Below are 27389 nucleotides of genomic sequence, written 5' to 3' on the forward strand. Positions count from 1 at the left end.
AAGAAGAGCTCTGGGCAAGTGTGGAAGCGTGCAGAAAAAAGTTTAAAAGGAATGAAAGAGTGTTTTTGACTGGAGAAATGAAAGGAAAAGTAGAGAATGTGAAGGTGTATGGAGTAGTTGATGAGTGGGGTGTGTCTGCAGAAGTGGATGAGAATGGCAGTGCACTAACTGACATGTGTGAAGGGGGACGGGGGGTTGGTGATAGCCAATACCCTCTTTAAACACAGCAAGTGATTATGTGTGTGTGGATGAGAGAATGAGAAGGTGTGTAATGGATGCATGAGTAGTTGGGGGAGTGGACTTTCTCACCATCACTTGGTGGTGGTGAAAGTCAAGGTTGAAGTGCAATGGAGGATTAGCAGGAGGGAAGGACAGGAGGAAGTAGTTCATACAAGGAGGGCAGAAAGGTTGCAAATGGATGAATAAAAGACAGAATATAAGAAAGAAACGGAGAAGCGACTGGGGAAATATGATTCGGAGCAGATGGGGGATGTGGAGGGTGTGTGCAAGATATACACAGAAGAAATTTGTGCAGCATGTGAGGTGGTGTGTGGGGTGACGAGAAGACGAAAAAGGGTGCAAGAAACATCATGGTAGAATGAAGAGGTGAGACAGGCTGTGGCGCAAAAGAAGAAAGCATACAGTGAGCGGATGGGAAGCAGAGACATGGAAGAAGCTGAGAGACGGAAAAGAGAGACGAAAAGATTAGCAAGAGAGAGTAAGAAGGGAGTGGATGAGGAATTTGGGTGTTAAGTGGAGGGAATGTAAGAAACTGTTCTGGAACGAGGTAAAAAGTGTTGGACAGTGTGATAAAGAAGTTAGTAGGGGAGTGAAAGATAAAAATGGTAGACTGCTGGTGGAGAAGGGAGAAAAAGTGAACAGATGGAGAGAACACTTTAAGGAACTGTTAAATACAAAGAAAAAGGTAATGCGAGTGTAAATGGTTGGGGAATGGCTGGGAGAGAAAGGGAGGTGAGAAGGGAGGAAGAGATCAGCAGGATGGAAGTAGAGGAAGCAGTGAAGAAAGCCAAATGGGGAGAGCCCAGGAACTGATGGAGTGTGTGTTGAAATGATGAAGCATGGGGGAGGGATAGTAGTAGAATGGATACGGAAGATGTACAGCTCGGTCTAGGAGGAAGGTAGAGTCCCGGAGGATTGGAAGTCAGGTATAATCATTCCCCTGTACAAAGGAAAATGGGAAAGAGAAGTATGTGGTAATTACAGGGGTATCTCTTTCCTGAATATAATAGGAAAAGTATATGGTCTATCTATCTATATCTATCTATATACCTAGGCTGCTTCCCCCAAAGGAAAGGGAGGTAGCCGAGACAGGACGACACACTCCCCATTTACTCATCCATTCAAACACATTCATTCGCATCTTAGCCCCAAAGGGGAGAACGGACAGATCCTCACCGCACCACACCGCACAAGGGTCAACTGCACAATGCAATCAGTGACATCCGCAGCAGGGCCCGACAGCAGAACTGGTTTACCCCTGCCACATCATAACAGACCCATCCCCTTACCCGCACCTGACCTGACTAGCTGATCAGACCAAATGCGGGAGAATATCCCCTCAGGGCTGCGTCATCATTTATTCATTCACAATTTCTCTCCATTTATTTCTGTCACGCACAGCCACTCTTCCTTGCTCAACAGACATCCCTCTCGCATCCAGCGCTCTCTTCACACTCTCCATCCATCCTATTCGTGGTCTTCCTCTCAGCCTTACACCTCTCACATCAGATCTAGTTATCTTTTTCACCAATCGCTCATTGTCCATTCTCTCCATATGCACAAACCATCGCAACACCCTCTGCTCAACTATACCAGCCATCTCCCGAACAACTCCAGTTCTCCTTCGCACTTCATCATTTCGCACCCGATCCATATGCGTCACTCCACACATACTCCTCAGACACCTCATCTCCATTACATTCAAACTTTTCCTCTCTGCTACACCTATATTCCATGTTTCAGCCCCATATAACGCAGTAGGTACCACAACACCCTCATACAGCCTTCTCTTTACATCCATTCTAAGCGAACGACATTTAAACACTTTTTTCATTCCTCCCAGCACCTTTCCTGCTTCATTTATTCTAAATTTCACTTCTGCATCTATTCTTCTATCCACAGCAACATGTGACCCTAGATATTTAAAACAATCTACCTCCTCAAGCAACTCACCATTCAAAACTATATTCATCCCCCTACCATCTATCAACCTCGTACACTTCATCACTTTACTCTTATTCTCATTTACTTTCAATTTCCTCCTTTCACACACCCTTCCAAACTCCTCTACCAACTGTCTCAATCTCTCCTCTGAATCAGTCACCAGTGCAGTATCATCTGCAAACAGCAGCTGCTTCAGATTCCACTCTCCACCATCAACATTCACCAGACTCAGACCTTCACCTAAAACTCTTGCATTCACCTCGCTTACAACACCATCCATGTAAATATTAAACAACCAAGGCGACATCACACAACCCTGTCGCAGCCCCACTCTCACGGGAAACCAATCACTCACAGCATTTCCCACTCTTACACACGCTCTACTATTTACATAAAAACTTTTCACCCCTTTTAGTAACCTACCATCAAGTCCATACAATCTTAAAACAGTCCACAAAGCCTCCCTATCAATTCTATCATACGCTTTCTCTAAATCCATAAATGCCCAAAACACGTCCTTGCCTTTCGCTAAATACTTTTCACACACTTGTCTCACAGCAAACACCTGATCAACACATCCCCTCCCTCTCCTAAAGCCACACTGCTCATCACCAATCACTCCCTCTGTAGCCTCTCTAACTCTCATAATTAACACTCTACCATACACCTTACCTACAACACTCAACAGACTTATACCCCTAAAGCTGGTAGAGTCATACTTATCACCCTTGCCTTTATACAACGGGACCACACAAGCACTTGCCCAGTCAATTGGCACCATACCTTTCTCAAAGCACACATTCAACAATCTTACTAACCAGTCAACAATAGTCACTCCACCACCCTTCAGGCATTCCACAGCACACCCATCCATACCTGCAGCTTTCCCTGTTTTCATCTCCTTTACTGCCTTCTCCACTTCCTCCTTCGTGATCAAAGAATCATTCACTTCTCCCAACACATTTATTCCTTGCACCCTTCCATCCGCCACAATCTCAGCCACCCTTTCCTCCTCTACATTTAGCAATCTTTCAAAATACTCTGCCCATCTCTTCCTTACTGCATCCATCTCAATTAACATCCTTCCATCCTCTGCTTTTACTCGTTCTTCCTTCCCAGACTCTCCCTTTTGTACCCTTTTCACCTCCTTCCAAAACATTTTCTTATTCTGTTGAAAATTCTCTGTCAGCCGCCTACCCCACCTCTCATCTGCTGCCACTTTAGCATCACGCACAGCCCTTCTCGCTCTATTCCTCTTTTCCCTATACCTTTCATATGACATCTCATCCTTCCTCTGCAGCCACACTTCATATGCACGTCTCTTCTCAGCCACAGCCATACTTACTTCCTCGCACCACCATTCACTTCCTCTTCTTACACCACCACCCACATGTCTCACACCACACACCTCTTCTGCATGCCCCACCACAGCACTCTTAAACAACTGCCATTCCTCCTCCACGCTGCCATTTTCTCGATCTTTCACTGCGTACCACTCATCTTTCAATTTCTCCTGATACTCTATCTTTTTCTCTCTTTTATCCAACTCACTCACTTTCAAACCTCCCTGCCACACCTAACCCTCCTAGCTCTCACCCATCTCTTACCTACTCTTAACTTTCCCTCCACCAGGTAGTGGTCAGACATACCTCCACCCTCCCCTCTCAGAACTCTCACATCCAACAATCTTACTATTACATTCCTAGACACAACCACATAGTCCATCAAAGCTCTATCAACAACCCTTCCACCCTCCTGTCTCACCCATGTATACTTATAAATATCTTTCTTCTCAAACAGCGTATTCCCAATCACCATCTCTCGCTCAACACACATCGCTATCATTCGTTCCCCATTTTCATTTCTTCCAGGCACACCATGCATACCAACTACGCCTTCAACTGCTACATTTCCCACTCTAGCATTCAGATCTCCCATCATTACCACATTCACATTCGCTCCAAAACTCTGCAGACACTCATCAACATCATTCCAGAAAGATTCCCTCTCTTGTTCATCCCTTTCACTACCAGGCCCATATGCACTCACAAACACCCACAACTCACGTTCAAATTTCGCTTTCACCCACATCAGTCTCGATGACACCTCCTTCCATTCAATCACACATTGCTGTACTTCCGGACTCACTAACAAGGCCACACCTTCTCTTGCCCTTCCTCTATCAACACCTGACAATCTTCCATTCACACTTCCAAACATAGACTCCCCTTTCCCTTTCATCTTCGTTTCACTTATTGACAGAGTTAGGGAAACGAGAGAGGAATTAGTTGGAGAAGAACAGGGAGGTTTTAGGAAGGGAAAAGGTTGTGTAGATCAGATATTCATCCTTAAGTCTTCAGTGGAAAAGTTTCTAGGGAAGGGAAAGAAGTTGTATGCGGTCTTCATGCATTTGGAGAAAGCATATGACAGAGTGGGCAGACAAGGAATGTGGAAAATATATGGAGTAAATGGGAAGTTGTTGAATGCCATGGAGAGTATGTATGAGGGTGCTTTGGCTTCAGTGCTTGTGGACTGTGAACTGAGCGAATTTTTCTATCTGGATGTTGGATTGAAACAGGGATGTGTTAGGTCTCCATGGTTGTTCATTGGATGGGGTTATAAAAGAAATACAAGGTAGGGCAGTGGATGCTGGAACGGCCCTAATGAGAGAGGGCAGCGTTTGGAAACTTCCTGCTCTAGTGTTTGCAGATGGTTCTGTATAACTAAGTGAGGACGAAGGGGACCTGCAGCGCTTAGTGAATGCGTCTGGGAGAGCGTGAAAGAAACGGAATCTAAAGGTGACTGTAAAGAATAGTAAACATATGGTCTTCGAGAGAAATGAAGTAACTGAATGTACAGAAAGGTCCGATGATCAGGAAATAGAAAATGTTTGTGCATTTAAGTACTTGGGTAGTGTGATGAGTAAGTATGAAAGTTTAGAGGATGAAGTGCTCGAAAGGATACAGCACTGAAGAAAGGTTGCTGGTTCTTTGAAAGCAGTGATAAGAAGTAGGGAAGTGGGTATGTAAAAAAACAAGTTGCTGCATGATAGTATTGTGATACCAACTCTAACGTATGGAAGCGAAGCTTTGACCTTGTTGGAAGGACACAAGTCAAGAGTGAGAGCGGTGGAAATGAGTTATTTGAGAGGAGCATTTGGAGTTTTAAGGAGAGTCAGACTGACAAATGAGGAAGCGAAGGAGTGCTGTGGTGTGGACGTAAGTGTGACAGAAAGCTTTAGGAGAAATATGCTGAGGTGGTTTGGCCATGTGCAGAGGATGAAGTGCGAGAGACTAATGAGGAGAGTGTATGTGAGTAAGGTGGAGGGGGGAGGGATGGAGGGGAAGGGATGGAGGAGGAGACCGAGGATGAGATGGAGGGATTGAGTGGAGAGCTCTATGTGTGAGGGAGGTGTGAGCTGGGGGGGAGGGCAGTGAGATGGCGGGGGACAGGGCGACATGAAGGCGATTTGTTTGTGGACACCCCTTTAGATATCTTGCAATAGACTGACAAATAGATAGAGATTTTTAAGAAATACTCTGAATATTTCTACTACACATAAAACAAAAGCAATGGCATCTAGGGCTAGTTGCGGTACTGTCAAAGAAGAGGGAGAGTGGCCATGTGCGATTTGCCACAGGGGCGTGGGAAGTAATTCCAACTTGTGCAGTGTTAGTGATTAGTGGTTGTATTAGAGGTAGACTGCGAGATAAGCTGATTTCATGTATGCGGTGTGTCGGGAAGAGCACGTGGAGATAGCCAGGCGTGAAAGGATTAAGCTTTCTGGTGAGTCTCTTAGGCGTGTGGAAGAGTTTTCTTTTTTTTTTTTTTTGGGGGGGGGGAGGGGAGACATGTTATGTGCTGAAGGTGAGGCTCTGTGGATAGAGTGAGGAGTGGCTGGAAGATGTTCAGGAAGCTGCTGCCTCTCTTGGCACTGAGAGGGCTCTCCCTCCGTGCTAAAGTATCTTTGTATGCGACATGTATTCGGAGTGTAATGCTGTATGGTAGTGAGACATGGGCAGAGGATATTCACAGCCTCAAACGTACAGAAATGTCAATGATTAGGTGGATGTGCAGTGCATCCCTGATTGCGATGCCTGTGTGGGCTAGGTTTACTATGGAAGAGTTGAGAGGTATGATGGGACTGGAGTGTACTGGTTTTGTGATGAGGAGAGGTAGATTGAGGTGGTTTGGGCATGTGGAGAGGATGGAGGATGATAACTGAGTGCAGAAAGCAAGAAGTGTTAATGTTGGGGGTAGGGCTGTGGAGAGAGGTATACCGAAAAAGACATGGGACGAGGCCATTGTGTGTGACCTAAGGGATAAGGGACTGAATAAGGAAGCTGCCAGAGATAGAGCAGCACGGAAAGCCGCCATTAGGTGACCAAGGCCGACGCATGCATGTTGGAGCCTTCAAAAACGAAACGAAACGAAACATATTTGTTTCAGTGAAAGTTATTTCATTTGTTTCTTATGTATTAATTTTATTAAAATTTGTATTCAGTATAATTTTAGAAAATATACTTTGAATAAATGTTATTCTAATTAACGTGTATTCTTGTATATTCATCTTCATATTGCCATACATCTAATTTTCATATTCATATTCATATTATTATTATTGGAGGAGGGGGTGTAGGCTTTAACAAGTTCAACACATCTGGCCCGCCAGGCGCCAGCTGAATAAGACAGCAGTTCCGGCCCGGGTCCATCAAAGGTTGCCGACCGCTGCTCGGTTGTCTGACTTACAGATATTGGTGTCCAGATTATTCCAGTGATATTTAATGTTCCACTTCTCATCATTGCTTCAGGGTCAGTGAAACAATGACCATGAATTAGTTAAATACTGCGAATACGAAAATCTCGACCAGCAGGGTAACTTATCGTGAGTTTTTAGTCCCTGGAGAAGTTTCAGCATTCAATTTCTTTTCCACCCACGCATTTCAGGCACAGTGCAGCCTGTCTTGTCTTTCTGAATGTGAAATCAATCCTTCAGCAGAAAAGATCCAGCACCCAGTTTTAAGTTATTCATACTCTCTACTCTTCTCGTACGGTTAAGTTATTTTTTAAATTGTAATAATATTTAGTTTCTAGTTACATTCATTCCGGCAATTTGAATGCATATGCCGAGACTGACTCGTGAAATTAAGACAGCGTCATGTAATGTTGATGGCAGCTAACTTGCCAGCCCTGAAGTTGTAACCGTTACGTCCCTCCATGATCATTTAAATTGTGTTTAGTAGAATGCACACACACACACACACACACACACACACACACACACACACACACAACCTGGACACCTGTTAAAATTAAGCTGTTCTGCATAATGCGAGGGACCCAGTGAGCCAAAGAATAAAGCAAAAAGTGAACTAGAGTGTAAGTGAACCAGACAGTGGAGCAAAGAGTGAGTGAGAGTGAACCAGACAGTGAAGCAAAGAGTGAACCTGAGTGAGACTGAACCGGACAGTGAAGCAAAGAGTGAACATGAGCGAAAGTGAACCAATGTATGAGTGAAACAAAGCGAAGCAAAATGTAGGCCAGAGTAAAGCAAAGAGCAAGACAGAGTGTGGGGAGAGAGTTGGCCGGTAGCAGTGGGGCATGGGGCCAGCCAGGTCGACTTGCACCATGGCTCGTACCAAGGTGAACATAAATCTAGCCGAGGATGCGGAACACGGAGGCATGGGGAGTAAGGTGGTGGGGCAAGTACGGTGGTACCACGTCAGGAAGGGGTATGGCTTACTGACTCGACGGGACACAGGCGACGACGTTTTTATCCACTGCTCTTCCATTGTGGCCCCAAACCCAGCCCATCCTATACCTTCAGTTGCCGCTGGCGAGGTGGTGGAGTTCGTGGTGGAGGAGAGCCCCAAGGGTCCTGCACCTGCCTTTGTCACTGGCCCTGCAGGCCAGGTGGTGCAGGGCTCTTCCCACGCCCTTTCCCGTCGTCGGCGCCAGTGCCAGCCTCCAGCTGCGGCTTCTGCCTCCTTCCCTGCCTCCTCTGCCTCCACCATCGTTACTATGTGTGTGGAGGTTGCCAAGGCCTTCTCGGGGGGGAGATTTGGCAGTTTTTGCCCAGCACCTGCCTGCCATCTTCAAGGCCAATGGGCTCCCTGCCATCATAATTCCAGAGTCATTTTCCTCCACACCCATAGTGCAGAGGAGGCCTGAGAGGAGGGCCCCGTGTCGTCGTTCTGGGCCCCCTGCGACCCCCACTTCTTTGGTCCCGAGGGTGCTGCAGCTGTAACCGTCAACTCCCCCAAAAAGGATCCGACTGTCAGGGCGTGCTGTCTCCCGCCGGTATACCTCGCAGTCTCTACCTGCTGTGTCCATGGAAGTTGGGGACGATGAGCCTTCATCACCTGAGGTAGGAGTTCCCACCCCTTCTGTGTCTCCCATGGTGCCTCCGGATGTGCCTACCCCTTCATCTGAGGCTCAAGCACCGGCGAGTCCCACACCCTCATCTTCGGCTCGGCGACTCTCTTGAGGCAACTTTGCCTCCCTCACCCGGTTTGGCCTCAAGAGCATGGAGCAGCAGCTGCGGTACTACGAGGACAAGGCACCTGAGGAGTGTGGGCAGGAGGAGTTCAGTAAGGGGGACTACCAGTGGGCCTTGCTTTCTTTCAGAGTTGCGCCAGGAGTCCCTTCAGGCTGTAACCGACCCCGAGGAGGTTCGAATCCTGTCCTACACCCTCAGGATTGTACTTTCACACCTCAATGGCACAGACTCCACTTCTGACTCAGGCTCCAGTTCTTCTGCTTCATCTGAGGTCTAACCACCCTTCGCCCATTAGCCTCATATCACTGCCTCCCGTGTGACTAAGCCCTCCATAGCCTGGATTATGAGCTGAATATAAGTGTCCTTTTGTGTAACTGTCTTTATCTATTCGGGCATCTTTTGTTTACTTGAGGATTTGCACTTTTTGTTTATTTCAATGTCTTTTGTGTATTTCTTTTGTGTATTTATCTAATACATAGACTCTCTGGCTAAATGGTCACATATGGCCGACAGCCATTAATCCAAGAAAAGAAAAAAAGAAAAAAGAAAGAGTGTGCGTGAACCAGAAGAAAGGAAAGAGTGGGGCAGAGTGTGAGTGAAGCAAAGAGTGCAATGATGGTTCACTAACCAATCATGGCGAACCGGTCTGAGGTGTAGTCAGATCCTTCCTTGGGGGTGGAGACGTCACGGCGATACAGCAGCAGGGACGCAGCCAGCCCGTAGTACGCCCCAAACGCATGCACGAACATTGAGTCACCCATGTCAACGGCCTGGCGAAGAAATATGGGCTTTAGTGCAGTTGTGGTTACAGGTTTATTTGAAACGTGAGCCCGGTGGACTGCAGGTTGAAGTCGCCCCTCCCCTTCTGGGGGACAGGAGAGGAATATAGTGTTTATACAGCTGGACAATGGAGCTGCCCGGTCATATCAGTGTCACCACGTGAAGACGTAGCCTACCTTTCCAGTAGCCTACCAGATATGAGGATAAACCTGAGCGACACTATTAATGAATAGTATTGATACGTAAATAATTGACTGAAATATGATTTCCCACTCATGCATTTCTCTCGTAGATCAGTAATTAATTTACTTAACCTTACCTACCTGGGGACTGAGGCGAAAATGGCGTCCTTTGTGTAGGAATCCATAGTTAACATGCACAAATATTCGATTAACACTATGCTGAGTTACAAGAGAAGTTTGTGGAAGAAGACAGTGACGCTTTTGTAAGGCAAATACATTGCATAATATAAATGCTACAAAGTCCGTGAGTGTACAGTACCATCCGATATGGGTTACGGTTAGGGAACCGTATTTTAGGCGACCTTCGTTAGATTGTGCTTCGGAAATATTCCTGCAATCCCTGAGTTACAAGCAAGATTTGGTTTCAGGGATCAAATACTGATGATGATGTATTCCATAAACTATGCACTTTGAATTTTACACGAGATGAATTTAACTACTCCTTAAAACCCTCATGCTTTAAGGACGACAGGACGTATGGGAGTAGGAGCATATTTCAACCCAGTGTCTATTACTTGAAAGGGGTTGTTTTGGTGAAAATTTATAATAAGATAGGCAACACTACAAGACTTATGGATATCATCACTACTAGGATAAAAGGAAATGCAAATGCAGAGAACGAGGAACTATTACTGGTGCCAACTTCAGCCTCCAGGAGAAGTATGTACTTATGACGAATAATGAGGCCTAGTAGCCTACATCTGTATCAACACATTCTGCCACAAAGGGTATCATATCCCTCAAACTACTGCATTCTGTACTGATTGCACAGCATATTCTTTCATACGTATTGTTTTACTATTTTTTCTCAATCATATTATATGTAAGTGCCTATAAATCTACCATACTTGTCCCACGGGGTAAATACCTTGCAATATATATATCCATCCACATTCTGATATAGTCTTATAACTTTTAATACATTTTTATACTTTTATTTCTAATCTACCTAAAATACCATGGATTTTCCCAAAGATGCATCTCACTTCTGCGACAGTATTAAAAGTGTAGTTTTTTTAAGTACTAGGGTTTTAATTATATATGCAGAATAATACATTGTACTGTTGGATGTAAGGTATCACGCATACCATGAAAGGGGGAGATCGGGATTTCCCTTAATAAATCTTTGAAATATGATATTCCTTAGCGATTTATTTTGTATCTTGCACCTTAACATTGTCTAGTGTGTCATTTGTATCGTGTAGGCGACAATGTTTGCATCAGTAACTTACACAACGATAATGGGGGTACAGGGTTCAGCATAAATTGCTTAGGAAGTGGTGCTACAAACTCTCTGGCTGGTATTTTCGGTGGCGTAGGAGACTTCGTTGTGTCATTTCCTTAGCGATTTGTTTCCCACTGTACGTATCTCTTTCTCTCGTGTGTTCTGTACATCTGCTTAATATCTACACAGTTTACATCACTTTCATACCAGAGGATTATTGCAATGTTCAAAATAAATCGCTGACGAAGAGGCGTTGCGAAATCTCTCAAACCAACTAGAAATATGGGCAACCGAAAACTGATAACTGAACACTTTTAAGTCTTTCATGACGATAACGTATTACTTTGATATATTCCTGCTGCCTACAGACGAGTTTATTCTAATTAGAGATATTTTCAAGCCAAGGGAATCTACTATACCTTTAATTACCCACTAAGCTATTTGAGAGCAGTTTCTAGATGTATAAAACAGTCAGGTGGTAGCAAGAGAATCTGGAAATATGCCATCGTAATGAAGGAATTAGGATAGTCTAAAAATAAGACTAAAATACGTAGGCTATTCTCTTAATTAACAGCCATTTTTTTATAACATTTTTTTTTCTTCCCGCGTATTCTAATTTGTTCTTTTCAGATCTGAGTCTCTTATCTTCAGGAAAATACCACTTTATTTTTAGAAAATGAAGATCTCACTACCAAAAATGCAATATTAGTGGAATATGACATTCATCTGACCTACTCTGGGAATCCCTTAAATACTATACTCTTTTCACCTTAACTTCGCACAGATTTTCGTTTTCTATGCAGGGTATTTTACACAGCTCAGTGGCAGAATAAGAATACTACAGTTTTACACCGTCATAGCACTTCATTGTAACCAGCACCATATGTTAGTGTTAACCTTTTGTTACAACTCAGTACTCAAGATGGAGAGACAGTAATTTCATTCCAAGCTAAAGCGGAAGGAGTACAGCAATGGCGACCTTTTGATGGGAGAGAGAATGGAGACACCAAGCAAACCTATTTTAACAGTGAAAACTACTTGCCACAGACCTAACCTTTGAAGCTATCCCTGGCATCCCTCATCCATAACCTCGGCTAATTTTCATAGTTACTTTCTCAAAAAATAATAATAATAATAATAATAATAATAATAATCTATCTATCTATAGCCCGACGCCCTAATCCCGCAAAGGGTGGCCGCAGACAAAACGCCTCCAAGTCACTCTGTCACCCACCATTTGACTCCCCTCCCCCCAACTCACCCCCCCCTCCCTCATATACCTCTCAACTCCATCCCTCCACCTCATCCTCGGTCTACCCCTCCCTCTCCCTCCCTCCACCTCATCTACATACACCCTCTTAGTCAGTCTTTCATCCTCCATTCTCTCCACATGTCCAAACCACCTCAGTGTATTTCTCCTAATCTTTTCAACCACATCCACATCTACCCCACAATGTTCCTTCACTTCATCATTCGTCAACCTGTCCCTCCACGTCACTCCACATGCTCCTCTCAAGTAACTCATTTCCACTGCTCTCACTCTTGACTTGTTCCCCTCTTGCAAGGTCCACGCCTCGCTTCCATACGTCAGGGTAGGAACGTAATAATAATAATAATAATAATAATAATAATAATAATAATACTGTCATTAGAACGTGTATCTTGAGTGCAAAGAATCAGCCACTTAAATAGTGGTGAGGTCCTTTAATTTTATTACTGGTATATCTTTACCGTACAGTTTTATTCAGCATAAGACAGCCTCAAGAAGTAAAGGGGTTAAATGTCTATAGCTAACTTCTTCAGTTCATAAAGGCTCTAGTGCTGATTCAGACTGTCTGACGGTGGCAATAAACCAGTGGTTCTTAACCTTTTTTCTTGGCGACCCAAAATCCATAAGATGGTCTATATGGCGACCCAAACCCTCGTAAACTTACTCTGCACCAGAACTGAAACAAACATATGTGTCATATCATGTGACTAAAACCAAAGTAATATTTCAATATTTTATTGATGTCATAATAAATAAATTTCATTTTTATTATATGTACTTCCTAAGAACTAAAATATCAACACATTTTGGCAGGAAAAAAATAAATCGAAGATCAGAAAATCAAAATAATTCATTCATGTTCATGATACACCTAATTACTCTGACCATTAAGGAGAGAGTCACTATTTTGGATGTTGTCTGAGACATAACGTACTATAATCAGTGAGATCCCTGGCACTGAAAAGTTTCAATCAGCTTCTCAAACCGGGTTGATTTAGATGACAGACTGCATCTTAGGTCATGCTCTGGTTGTAGACGGTTTTTGTACTTTGTGAGTGCAGAAAATCCTGTCTTATACAGATGAGTTGTAGCAAAGGGAAGGAGTGCTTTCAGGGCTTCACCTCCAAGAATTTTCTTTTCTTTGTAAACTCTGATCCAGAATGAGCTCAGTGATTCGTTTTGTTTCCTGAAATCATAACGAAGTGTTTCATCATTCTGAACCTCGATGAGCTGCTCCTGGAGGTAGCTGATGTTCGAAATCTCGTCAGGTCAGTCTTCAGCTTCAGTGCTGAAGGGATTTCTTACCCAGGCGTATTTCATCACATTCTCAGGAATGTAGTGAAAAACTCTTCGATTAGTCTGGAGATATGTTCCACAACGATGCGTTGGACCTGGGTGAGAGAAAATTTTTCATCTTCCAGAAATTCACTCAAAGATGGAACGACGCAGTCTTCCCAGTCTCAGTTTTACTCTTCCACAGCTTCAGTTTCCCCTTGAATGCAGTTACCTTCTCTGACAGCCCAACTAATGTCTGATCGTGACCTTGCATTGAAATGTTCAAGGCGTTAATCTCAGCAAAGATATCTGGAAGATAAGCCATTTGCATCACCTACTTTGAATCAGAGAATCTTTGGGGCCAGTGAATGATTCTTTTTTGCTAGAAATATCTCAGTCTCGTTCCGCATTTCAGGCAACCGTTGGAGCACCCTTCCTCGTGACAGCCACCTAACCTCAGAGTGGTACAACACGTGTACATGTTCTGAACCAAAATCAAAACACATCCGACTGATGATCCTGGAGGGCACAGCCCTAGATTAATGAAACTGACTACCTGGATGACTTCCTGCATCACTTTCTCTAACTCAGGTGACAACCCCTGAGATGCAAGATTCTCACGGTGAAGGAGACAGTGAACAATCAGCACGAATGGATTGTCTTCTTTAACTCTAGCAATGAAGCCATGGCGTACTCTCAGCATTGCTGGTGCACAATCACAACAGACATAAAACACTGATTCCACTGAAGCCCTTCTTCCTTGAAGAATGAGTCCACAGTACTGAAAATATTTTCTCTGGTTGTGGTTGTGTGTAATGGCCGACAGAACAGAAATTCCTCTTCCATGTCTTCTGGACCTCGGTACCGTACGTAAGCCATGAGCTGGGCATCATTACTCCGAAATGAAAACGGTTAAGTTTTAAAATATAAAATGTACAGTACCGGTACGCTACTCCCAGTTGTGTGCATGGTAATAATCTTTTTTTTAAGCCAAATGCAATCGCCTACTGTAGGGAAGAGAGAGAGAGAGAGAGAGAGAGAGAGAGAGAGAGAGAGAGAGAGAGAGAGAGAGAGAGAGAGAGAGAGAGAATGTAATGTGTGAAGTATCGATAAGTACGGTAATATGTATACAACATTAATAATATCAGTAATATATGTGTCTCTTGGCGACCCAGTCCAAATGGCTTGGCGACCCAAATTTGGGTCGCGACCCATAGGTTAAGAACCACTGCAATAAACAGATGATGAATAAATTGATAAATGACCAGTACCGCACTGAAATGGTTAATTCCTTTCCAAAGCGGCTGGCTAAAGGAAATGGATCTCAACCATCAGGGTAGACTCGTGCATATACAATACTGAGAAGCTCATGAAGTTATTACTCATAATGACTATGCACATTTCACGTTAACGTAAAATGATATTTGTCTCTCTTGAATACTAAACTCTTCCAAAGGAGTAATATTTGAATATCTGTCTACACTGACGTATTATGAATAGGATGTAGAACCGTAGTAACGTGTTGTTCTGCCACTCTGCTACGGGAAATAACCTGCAATAGGACGGTAGTCCAGGCCAAGTTAAGGAGAAGGAACCGTAATAATAATAATAATAATAATAATAATAATAATAGCAAGGGAAATAATGATAACAACAAAAACAACAACAATAATAATGACTTTTTAATAACGTTTGCTAATGACAGAAAAATATGAATCACTAACCCCAAAATATTTTCTGCCGATCACTTCATTGATGGCGAACAAAGGAATTTCTATAAGTGTGAGTATGATGAGCTGCGTGGGTGTGGTCTTGCCGAGCAGGGCACCGAAGCTGATTAATACCGCTGCTGCTGTGAAGTCTGCACCCAGGAGCCTGTCGAAAAGATCACGCAAGCTTTAGGCAGCCTTTCACTGCCTGGGTATTATGGTTATGGCAACACCAAAAGCAGAAAAGCGAAAGTGTTAACAGTCTTGGGATCACCTCATAAACGTGTTATGGAATGGTTGCTCCCACAGTAAGGAGCACACGGAATGACCAAAAATTGTCAAGAAGCTGTTCGGCCAGCTGTACCTTGATCAGTCGCCATCTGTTGTGTGATTACCACTTAGGAGCTTGATGGGAAAAATGGGGTGTCAGAGTTTAAACTACATGAATCAGGAACTTTCATCGACCAGAAACTTTTCAAGAAAGCTAGGAACATCACTCTGGGGTTTCCAAACCTGAAGCAAAAGTTTGCTCAAATATAAACTATATGCCTCGCCGGTGCGTCTGATCCCGAGAGCGTCAAGAGAAAATAGGCAGTTTGGGAGATTGGACTAAGGGAGGGGACTGTGCATACCTAACATAAACATGACCATACCAACGCACAAACACACAATACAGAAAAAATGAAAATGAAGCATAGAAAATAACTTGATATATAAAAAACAATATCATTGAAAATCTCAGAACTTTCAACGCAACTGTGTTTCTTTCTAAAAAAAGAAAAACTTCAGTTATATTTTCGTTATGGAAAAGGTGGGTGAGGACCCCTCCCCCAGAGAGGGAGAGAGAGAGAGAGAGGCAACAACAACGTCTTCTAACACATTCCAGTCGATGAAAGGGTGGAACTGTGAGTTGTTCAGGATGACTCATACTTGAAGAAGAAGATGAAGAAGAAGAGGAGGAGATAAAGAAAGAACAGCAATTTATGTAACTCACGAATTCAAGTCGATGAGGATTTCACCATGGGAGAGATGGAAGAATCCGTGGATGAGGATGGCCCACTGGAGGCAGAGCACACCCACCATGAAGTTGAGGCCGACAGCACTCAGCCCGTACCGCTTCAGGAACATCATCAGGAACCCGAAGCCAATGAAGATCATCACGTGTACATCCTGGAACACTGTAAGAGAGGGGAAGGATTATGGAATGTTCCTTCTCAGACTTAACAAGAAGCGCTGCCAAGGCACAGCAAACCCGTCCCCGGGGGTCATTTTGGTGCTGATATATAAACCAGCAGGATATCTAGTCAAAGATGTCACACATCAAATTTTGGAGTAAATCAGGTGAAAATTGACCGTTTGATGCCTATTTGAAAGTTCAGGCCCGAGCCACCTGATATTGACCCCCCTACCGCTAACTGGGAGGTAACCCCCCTGATGTAAAGAAGCAAGTTATAGGACGCAGATTTGAAAGATGCGCCTTTAGGTTTTGGTTTCATGTCGATATGACGAATTTGAAGGTTATGCAGAAAAAGCGATTTTTTACCTGTATTTTTTTCTTATATTTATTGGGCCTACAGCCTTGGCCTTGGTCCAATTTGGGCCAAAATTTAATCAGGTGATCAGAAGGTCATAGGCCATAATCCCTGTAATTTTAGTCAAAATCGCACCAGTAGTTTTCGTGTAAAGTTGTTAACCGACAGATAGACAGACAGACAGACAGACAGACAAACAAACAAACAGACAGACAAACCGAATGAATACAATACCCGTCCCCGAGTCCCTGCGGGGCGGAAACAGGTAAAAATGACATTAGTAACAAGAACAACTATTTTAATGATAATAATAATAATAATAATAATAATAATTAATAATAACAACAACAACAACAATAACAAAAACAAAAGTAAGAACGACAACAATCTGGTCTTTTGTCTCTCACTAGCGCCATTTTTATCTCCTAGAAGGAGGAAAGATAATGTTTTTGGCTGCCTGTGTGTGTGTGTGTGTGTGTGTGTGTGTGTGTGTGTGTGTGTGTGTGTGTGTGTGTGTGTTCCCATTATATCTCATGAACAGCTTGAGCTATCAATATGAAACCTTCAGGGTATCAAGATATGTCCAAAATCTTTGACGAGTTCGAAAATGGTCACTTGGGGTCAAGGTCAAGGTCACCAATATGGCTGGCAAAGGTCAACTAGTTTTCATCGCCCGCCTTTAGCACCATTATATCTCATGAACATGAAATCTTCAGGGTTGCAAGATATGGCCTAAATCTTTGACTTGGCCAACAGCATATTCTGGCAGGCGATTAGCATTCAGCTCCAGAATGCTTTTCTTTCACTTCCAAACGAATCCATTACCGCTCAGAGCACGTTTGCTCAAAAAAAAAAAAAAAAAAAAGTGTGGCATGTTTCACATGCAGTGCAAGACGCAACACTAGATAAAACGCAGCACAAGATAGATGTGGTCGTCAGGTGGTTAAAGTATTTCTGAAATTACTCAAGCTCGATCCCAGACTGGGACAGGGAAGTCTGATGATTTGAATTGCGGTAAACAGACTTTATTAATGTTGCACAAGATCCACCGATATGTCATAAAATGTCTCCGGTATTACATTATGCCAGTCCTGGACGGAATAGTACAAGTATAGGACAGTGCGCAGAAATGGTGAAATGTGAAGATGAGTAATTTGTGGGAAAGCTGCATGACCTCAGGGAAAAGACAGTCAAGTCAATGCGAAAAGCAGCACACATGCACACGCACTCACACACACACACACACACACACACACACACACACACACACACACACAGATTGTTCTCTCTCTTTGTGGAACGATTCAGGGTGAAGCATGGATGAAGATTTTCAGTCAAAGGTGAAGGTCACACAGGAAGGTCAAAGGCCACAGTTCCAAGGAAGAGTCACTTGAACAGGTTGAACCTTGACTAAAATTAGCGGAAATGTTAAGGGTCAGGCAAGAACAAAGGCATTCAATGTTGAAAACAATCAGTTATAGGTTAAGGTCACAGGGCAAGGCCAAAGCTTGACCCGTGTGTCTGTGTATTAGTTAAATCAGTTGTTTTATGCTTTGAATCAAACTTGGTAGATGAGTTAAGGATCACCCTAAAGACTGACCCACTGATTTTCAGAACAGTTGGTCAATGGTCAAGATTACCCGGCAAGGTAACTTAAACAACTTTTCTCTGATGCCGACTGACTTTGTGGAAGAGTTCAGATTAAACTAACGATAAAGAAATTCGATTTTTAGAGCTATTAGTCAAAGGTCAAGGTCACAGGGAAAAGTAAAGAAATCAAGGTCTTTGGATAAAGTCAGCTCGCACATTTTTTATTTGATGTGAAGTTGGTGGAAGGGTTAAGGCTTAGGCAGAAATGAAGTAACTCGATTTAAGAATAATCTGGCGAAGGTAAAGTCACAGGGCAAAGTGATCAGTTGATGGTCACACGTACCGCGCTCTGTAAGTGTTCTTTCTTGTTCTGCATTAAAAGTATCTGATACCAGCAAGAGTAAAAAACAAATGACGTCATCTGATGGAAACGATTAGCCTACGCGAACACAGTATTTTCCCTACTCTCTTTATTCGTGCCTCTTTAAAGCAATTAATTGTACTCTTCATTAGGGAGTTCCGGAGCAGGAGGGGTTAAATGCAGCCTTCATTAACATCATTGTCGGGGCAATTGTTTTCCTATTCAAGCAACGCCAGAGTATTTTATTCAACTGAGGGTGAGGCACACGTATCCATGCTTGTCACCATCAACAGGGATACAATTACCGGCTGGGTGAGTATCAGAGACAGTGACAATCCAGTGAGCAAGGGGGCTTCATATAAAATCTAAACTCTCTCATGAATACTTCTTCTCTTGAGTTTTACTTCAGCTAACGCCAGACGATTTTATTTAGCTGAAGTTCATACTGTAAGTGGCATAGGAAACTTAGCAGCACCTCTTCCCAAGCAATTTATTTTGCGTATTACATCCGAGCATTTACTTGCATGTTATGTCGTTTTAGTATCATCATAGTTTGCATCAGTTCTTTTTTTTTTAATGCTAGGAAGAAGGAACCAAAGGCCGCGAGCCTGCAATTAATGTTCCTTCCAAGAGAAGAACAAGATACAAGAGAGAGCCAAATTCAAGATCCGATCATTTCGAGATGCCTGGAAGCACTGCGTTTGAAAGACTGGAGATCACAGGAAGCAGGAAATACAGACAGAGGGAGACAGTTCCAGAGTTGACCTGTTGCATAAATGAAGGACTGGGAATACCGGTTAACTCTTGCATTAGAGAGTTGGACAGAAAAGGGATGAGAGTTTGCTGCTAGACGGGTGCTACGTGTCCGTTGTAGTAGTGCAGGAATGCATGCAGACAGTTCAGAGGAGCAGTGACCATTGAAGTAGCGATAGAAAAGAGATAAAAAGGCAACAGTATGGTGAAGAGACAGAGGTTGAGGGGAGTCAGTAAGAGGAGGAGAGTTAATGAGACGAAAAGCCTTTGACTCCACCCTATTGAGAAGAGCTGTATGTGGGGAGCCTCCCCACACATGAGAGTTGTACTCCACACAGGGGTGGATAAAACCCCTGAATAGAGTCAACAATTGTGCAGGGGTAAAGAAGGAACGGAGTCGGCATAGCACACCTAATCTCTTGGAAGCAGATTTTACGAGAGATGTAATATGATCTTTCCAAGATAAGTCCCGAGTAAATGAAACCCCAAGCATGTTCAAGGATGATTCAGGATTAAGCTGAATATTATTAACATTAGTGGGTATACCTGTGGAAGATTTTGTCGGGTTGATAGGTGTAAAAACTGAGTCTTTGATGCATTAAAAACAACCAGGTTATTTTTTACCCCAGTCAGAGAGACGAGCCAATTCAGACATTAGGTGTGCCATAGCCTCATCCATTGTTTGCTGAAGTAACTGCTGAGATGGACGTTGCAGGAACCGAATGTAAAGGTGAAGGGTGGAGTCATCAGCGTATGAGTGGATAGGGTTAGATGTACAGCTCAGAAAGTCATTGATGAATAAAAGGAAGAGAGTTGGTGATAGGACAGAGCCTCGAGGAACACCGCTGTTAATAGATCTAGGAAAAGAACGATGGCCGTCTACAAAAGCGGCTATAGAACGACAAGAAAGGAAGCTAGAGATGAAGGCAAAGATAGAAGGATAGAAACCGTAAGAGGGCAGTCTGGAAATTAAAGATATATGCCAGACGCGATCGAAAGCCTTTGAGATGTCAAGTGCAGTGGCAAAGCTTTCGCCAAAGTCCCGAAAGGAGGATGACCAGGAGTCTGAAAGGTAGGTGAGAAGATTGCCAGTGGAGCGTCCCTGATGGAGCTCATACTGACGGTCAGAAAGAAGGCTGTGATAGGAAAGATGCTTTAAAATTTTTCTATTGAGAATTGACTCGAAAACTTTTGAGTTACAGGATGTTAAATTAATTGGACGATAGTTAGAGGGTTGGGAATGGTCTCCCTTCTTTGGGACTGGCTGAATGAGAGCAAACTTCCAGCAAAAAGGAAAGGGACAAGTTGATAGACAAAGGCGAAAGAGTTTGCCTAGGCAGGGTGTAAGCACAGGAGGGACTCTATCAGGCCCATATGCCTTATTAGTATTGAGGCCAGTGATGGCAGAAAATACATCGGCTGAAGAAATTTTAATGTCAGCCATGAGGAAGTCAGAGGGGTGAAGTGATGGAGGAACAGCACCGGAATCGTCTATGGTGGAATTGGAGGAGAAAGTCTGAGCGAAGAGATCTGCTTTATCAGTAGAAAAAATAGCTACAGAGCCATCAGAGTAGAAGAGGAGGGAAGGATGATGAAGTAAAATTGTTAGAAAGGTTTTTGGCAAGGTGCCAGAAGGAGAGGGAAGAATTCGAGTTGGAGAGTTGAGAGCATTTAGTACAGATGAAATTATTTTTAGCTGAACTTAGCACGATTCCGGGCAGAAACATATAAAAATGTGATTCAGGGGTGGGTTGGCTCCAATACCTTTTATAGGCTCTCTCCTTGTTGTGGACAGCATTAGATCAAGCATGATTAAACCAAGGCTTTCTTGCATTATTCGAAGGATATGAGAAAGGAATGTATGCTTCCATGCCCAAGAGGATAACCTACGTAATGCGCAAGGCACACCCAGATAGCTCCCGGCCATGGAAGCAATAATCATTCCATGGAAAATCAAAGAAGTACTGCCAGAGGGCCTCCCAATCCGCAGCTCCAAAGTGCCACAGACGACGTTTCTTTGGAGGGTCCACAGACAATACTGAAGCGATTGGACAGGTTAAGATGATAAGGTTGTGATTGGAGGAGCCCAACGGAGAGAAAAGAAGAACAGTGTAAGCAGATGGATTAGTTGTAAAGAAGAGACCAAGTATGTTGGAGCTCTCTCAAAGGTGGTCAGGGATACGGGTAGGGTGCTTTACAAGCTGCCCTAGGTCATTAAAGATAAATAAGATGTAGGCTTGTTCACCAGGTGGATCAGTGAAAGAAGAGGAGAGCCAAAGGTGGTGGTGAACATTGAAATCTCCTAGAATGGAGATTTCAGAGAAAGGAGAAATGGATAGAATGTGTTCCATCGTAGAAGTATGATAATCAACGAGTTTTTGATAGTCAATATATGAATTAGGAGATAAGCAAACAGCGCAGATATATTTAGTCAGAGAATGACAGGAAAGCCGAAGCCAGAGTGTAGAGAATTCAGAAGAATCGAGTTCAGAAACATGAGAACAAGATAAGTCGTTGCGTATGTATACATGACAACCACCTTTGGCTTTGAAATGAGTATAAAGTAGGAGGATACAGAAAAGGGTTTGCTGTCAGTTGCCTCAGACAGCTGAGTCTCAGTTAGGAAAAGAAGGTGAGGTTTAGAGGAGAGGTGGTGCTCAACAGAGCGAAAGTTAGAGGAAAGGCCGCGTATGTTGCAGAAATGAAGAAGAGAGTCAGACAGTGGTTCCAGGCAGCTCGAGTCGTCACCGGGAGAGGGGCGGATGGTGGGGGCATTTATGGTCCCCCCCCCTCTGTGGACTCCGAGGCTACGTGTTGTTCTGCCATGATTTTTTTTTTTTTTTTAGGAAACGGAAGTGTAGTGTGTACTGTGCATGTAGTTTGGTGTTGATTGAGAAACTTGTATTGGAGAGCATGCTGGCCTACTCTCTGTGTTACTGAGACACTGGAAAAGTTCAGCAAAGGGAGATGGTCGGGACTTAGTCCCGAGGGCTGATGAAATGGGAGCTCCAGTCTCCCTGTCATCAGTTTCCCATCCACCCTGGGAGTGCTGCCCTGCTCGACTGGTGCTACAGTCTACTCCTTTAGTACATGCAACAGGATACTGAGGCGCCGTGTGCAGAGCAAATTGCTTCAGAACAGCTGCTGCAAAATTTCCAAAACCACGTATAATAGCACCTAAGTCATAACAGCCTGTAAATGTTAATATTGGCACCATTAACCTTCTCATAATCGGGACAATTCTGCTACTGTATCGCAGCTAACACCAGATAATTTTATTCAGCTGAAGGTGAGTTAAAAGAGTGTCTCGTACTGTATATGTACAACAGGCTGTAGGACACGTCTGAATCGAAGTACCCCTGTACTGCAACCACGTTTGAAGCCAGAGAACATGTGCCGTTACCGAGAGGGTTGTTTTGGTGTCTGTTGATTCCGCATCAATTTTTGTAAGAAAAAATAATTTTAATGGACTAAATTTAAAATATGAGAAAGTTGGAGATACCAGACCCAGGTACAGTATATGCACAGTAAGTTTTAGGCCAGTCTGCCCAGGAAAAAAAAAAATGAGTGCATGGCAAGGAATGTTGGTAAGAAAAACGAAAATACGAACACGACGACACTGACAAGCACACACACACACACACACACACACACACACACACACACAAAACTTATAGAATGCAACACGTGCGACATGGACTTTATCCAATGACCTTTGGCGAGTGTACTCCAAATCAAATTGCTTCATTATTGCTTGACCCTCGACCTTCCAATTGGTGTGATTCAAATTGGATCAGAACTGAGTTGACCTTGCCTTGTGACCTTGACTTTTGACGGATTTATCAGAATCGAACATTAACATCCTTGCGTTACCATCAGGAGTAGACTGTAGCACCTGTCGAGCAGGGCAGTACACCCAAGGTGGATGGAAAACTGATGACAGGGAGAGCTGGAGCTCCTGCTTCATCAGCCCTCGGGACTAGTTCCTGACCATCCCCCTTCGATGAACTTTTTCAGTGTTTCAGTAACACAGAGAGTAAGCCAGCATGCTCTCCAGTACAAGTTTCTCTAACTGTCAACACCAATCTACAGGCACAGTACACACTACACTTCCATTTCAAAAAATAAAAAAATAAAGGAAAATGGCCCACCCATACCATGCCTCGGAGTTCCCGGGGGGGGGGGCATAAATCCCCCCACCATTCGCCGCTCTCCGGTGACGACTCTTTGAGCTGCCTGGATCCACTGTCTAACTCACTTCTTTATTTCTGCAACATTCGCGGCCTTCTCTCTAACTTTCTGTCTGTCGAACACCACCTCTCCTCCTCTAAACTTCACCTTCTCTTTCTTACCGAGACTCAGCTGTCTGAGGCAACTGATAGCAAACCCTTTTCCGTATCCTCCTACTTTCTCTGTACTCATTTCAAAGCCAAAGGTGGATGTTGTGTATTTGTAAGCAACGACCTATCTTGCTCTCGTGTTCCTGAACTTGATTCTTCTGAATTCTCTACTCTCTGGCTTCGGCTCTCCTGTCATTCTCTGACTAAATATATCTGTGCTGTTTACTTATCTCCTAATTCTATGACTATCAAAAAATTCTTCGACTATCTTACTTCTACGATGGAACACATTCTATCCATTTCTCCTTTCTCTGAAATCTCCATTCTAGGATATTTCAATGTTCACCACCACCTTTGGCTCTCCTCTTCTTTCACTGATCCACCTGGTGAGCAAGCCTACATCTTTTTTATCTTTAATGACCTAGGGCAGCTTGTACAGCACCCTACCCGTATCCCTGACCACCTTTGAGAGAGCTCCAACATACTTGACTTCTTCCTTACAACCAATCCTTCTGCTTAAACTGTTAATCTTTTCCCTTTGTTGGGCTCCTCTGATCATAACCTTATCACCTTAACCTGTTCTATTGCTCCGGTAGGGCCTGTGGACCCACCAAAGAAACGTCGACTGTGGCACTTTGGAGCTGCGGATTGGGAGGCCCTCAGGCAGTACTTCTTTGATTTTCCATGGAATGATTATTGCTTCCATGGCCGGGAGCCATCTGAGTGTGCCTTTCACATTATGGAGGTTCTCAGGCACAGAAGCGTACATTCCTTTCTCATATCCTTTGCCTAAAAGAAGCTAGCCTTGGTTTAATGACGCTTGTTCTAATGCTGTCCGCAACAAGAAGAGGGCCTAAAGGAAGGCATCGAGCCAACCCACCCCTGAATCACATCTTTTTAATGTTTCTGGGCGGAATCGTGCTAAGTCTGTTCTTTCCTCTGCTAAAAATAATTTCACCCATACTAAATGCTCTCAACCTTCCAACTTGAATTCTTCTTGCTCCTTCTGGCACCATGCCAAAACCCTTTCTAACAACTTTACCTCATCATCCTTTCCTCCTCTTTTCTACTCTGATGGCTCTGTAGCTATTTCTTCTATTGATGAAGCAGATCTCTTCGCTCAGACTTTCTCCTCCAGTTCCACCTTAGATGATTCCTCCATCGCTTCCCCCCTCTGACTTCCACATGGCTGACATTAAAATTTCTTCAGTTGATGTATTGTCTGCCATCACTGGCCTCAATACTAACAACGCATATGGGCCTGATGGAGTCGCTCTTGTTGTCCTCAAGAACTGTGCTTTTGTACTTACACCCTGCCTAGATAAACTTTTTCGTCTTTGTCTTTCAACTTGTACCTTTCCTTCCTGCTGAAAGTTTGCTCTCATTCAGCCAGTCCCAAAGAAAAGTGACCATTCCCAACCCTCTTAACTTTTGTCCAATTGATTTAACATCCTGTGTCTCAAAAGTTTTCTAGTCTATTCTTAACAGAAAAATTTTAACGCATCTTTCCTATCACAACCTTCTTTCTGATCGTCAGTATGGGTTCCGTCAGGGAAGCTCCACTGGTGATCTTCTCACCTACCTTTCAGACTCCTGGTCATTCTCCTTTTGGAACTTTGGCGAAAGCTTTGCCATTGCACTTGACATCTCAAAGGCTTTCGATCGAGTCTGGCATAAATCTTTAATTTCAAAACTGCCCCCATGCGGTTTCTATCCTTCTATCTGTGCCTTCATCTATAGCTTTCTTTCTGGTGGTTCTATAGCTGCTGTTGTAGACGGCCATAGTTCTTCTCTTAGATCTATCAACAGTGGTGTTCCTCAGGGCTGTGTCCTATCACCAACTCTCTTCCTTTTATTCATCAATGATCTTCTAAGCTGTACATCAAATCCTATCCTTTTGTACACTGATGATTCCACTCTTCACCTTTCCATTCGGTTTCCACAACGTCCATCTCGGTAGTTACTTCAACAAACAAGGGATGAGGCTATGGCAGACCGAATGTCTGAGTTGGCTCATAAAAGATAATCTTGTTGTTTTTAATGCATCAAAGACTCAATTTTTACACCCATCAACCCGTCAACATCTTTCACAGGTATACCCACTAATGTTTAATAATATCCAGCTCAATCCTGCACATCCTTGAACATGCTTGGGGTTTCATTCACACGGGACTTATCTTGGAAAGATCATACTGCATCTCTTGTAAAATCTGCTTCTGAGAGATTAGGTGTTCTAAGCCGACTCCACGCCTTCTTTACCCCTGCACAGTTGTTGACTTTATACACGGCTTTTATTCGCCCCTGTGTACAGTACAACTCTTATGTGTGGAGAGGCTCCCCACATACAGCTCTTCTCATCATGGTGGAGTCAAAGGCTATTCGTCTCATCAACTCTCCTCCTCTTACTGGCTCCCTTCAACCTCTGTCTCTTCACCGCACTGTTGCCTTTTTATCTCTTTTCTATCGCTACTTCAATGGTCACTGCTCCTCTGAACTGTCTGCTTGCATCCCTCCACCTCTACGACGGGCGCGTAGCACCCGTCTTGCAACAAACTCTCATCCCTTTTCTGTCCAACTCTCTAATGCAAGAGTTAACCGGTTTCACAGTCCTTCATTTATGCAGCAGGTCAACTCTGGAACTGTCTCCCTCTGTCTGTATATCCTACTTCCTATGATCTCCAGTCTTTCAAACGCAGTGTGTCCAAGGATCTTGAAATGAATAGGTCTTGAATTTGGCCCTCTTTTGTATTTTTTTTTTTTTTAAGGAACGTATTGCGGGCTCAGCCTTTGGTTCCTTCTTCCTCGCATTAAAAAAAAAAAAAAAAAAAATGTACCGTTTCTTAGAGCTTAGTCTTAATTAGATACAAACTGTTATGCTGATCTTGCCATGTGACGTTGGCCTTTGGCATGTACTAAAAACTGTAGGTCAGCCCATTTTTTGTCCCTCAACTCTCACTAAATCTGATACAATCATGTCGAAATAGTTTTAGTCATTTTGTTCACACACAGACACACACTGGTGGTAATTTGACCTTACCCTGTAACCTTGCCCGTTGACTGAGTGTTCTAAAATAAGATCTGTTCATTCTTGCCTGATGTCTGGCCACACTTGCCTGTTCGTGGCAAGTTTCAGACATTGTCACGAACACAGTGGCGCACATTTTGGAAACACTAATGCCTCGAACTTGTATTTCAATGTGTGAGTCATGTTTGTTGCACAGGTAACGACAAAGCTTAGTACGGTGGACATGAACTCAGCAAGTAAAAAGCTCACGGGAAAATGGTGAACTGTATCCCTGAAAAGGGAGTGGTCCAGAGACCAAACCTTAATGTTGATTGACCTGCACCACACGTGTACATACGAGGGTTTTTTGGGATGTTAATGATGAGTACTATTCAACAAAGTAAATAAGACAAACGTCTAAAAGATATGAGATCCACTACGACTTAATAAAACAGTGGTTGAGAGATACATCATAACATTAATTTGTTAGGTAAGGAGGGAGACAAGGAAAATGAAGAGCAAATCTTGTGATGGACGAGACAACGCATATATCAGTAAATGATTTTTATTCTCGAGCCTGAGATTTATGTTAAACACCAACAAACCACATTTTACATACGACAGT

General features: G+C 43.5%; 1 protein-coding gene across 1 annotated transcript in view; it reads right to left on the reverse strand.

Annotated features, from left to right (window-relative positions):
• Positions 1 to 27389, reverse strand: part of LOC145405524 (ammonium transporter Rh type B-like) — a 152860-nt gene that overhangs the window by 27098 nt on the left and 98373 nt on the right. The window contains exons 4-6 of the mRNA XM_080276867.1: positions 16179 to 16362; positions 15200 to 15350; positions 9312 to 9453 (exon numbers count right to left, since the gene is read on the reverse strand). Of these exons, the coding sequence (XP_080132993.1) occupies positions 9312 to 9453; positions 15200 to 15350; positions 16179 to 16362 (477 nt within the window). The remainder of the gene's footprint in view (positions 1 to 9311; positions 9454 to 15199; positions 15351 to 16178; positions 16363 to 27389) is intronic.

This window comes from Coenobita brevimanus, chromosome 67 (genome assembly GCF_032717465.1).
Source record: "Coenobita brevimanus isolate Jiangsu-jjx chromosome 67, ASM3271746v2, whole genome shotgun sequence".
NCBI classification, from domain to species: domain Eukaryota; kingdom Metazoa; phylum Arthropoda; class Malacostraca; order Decapoda; family Coenobitidae; genus Coenobita; species Coenobita brevimanus.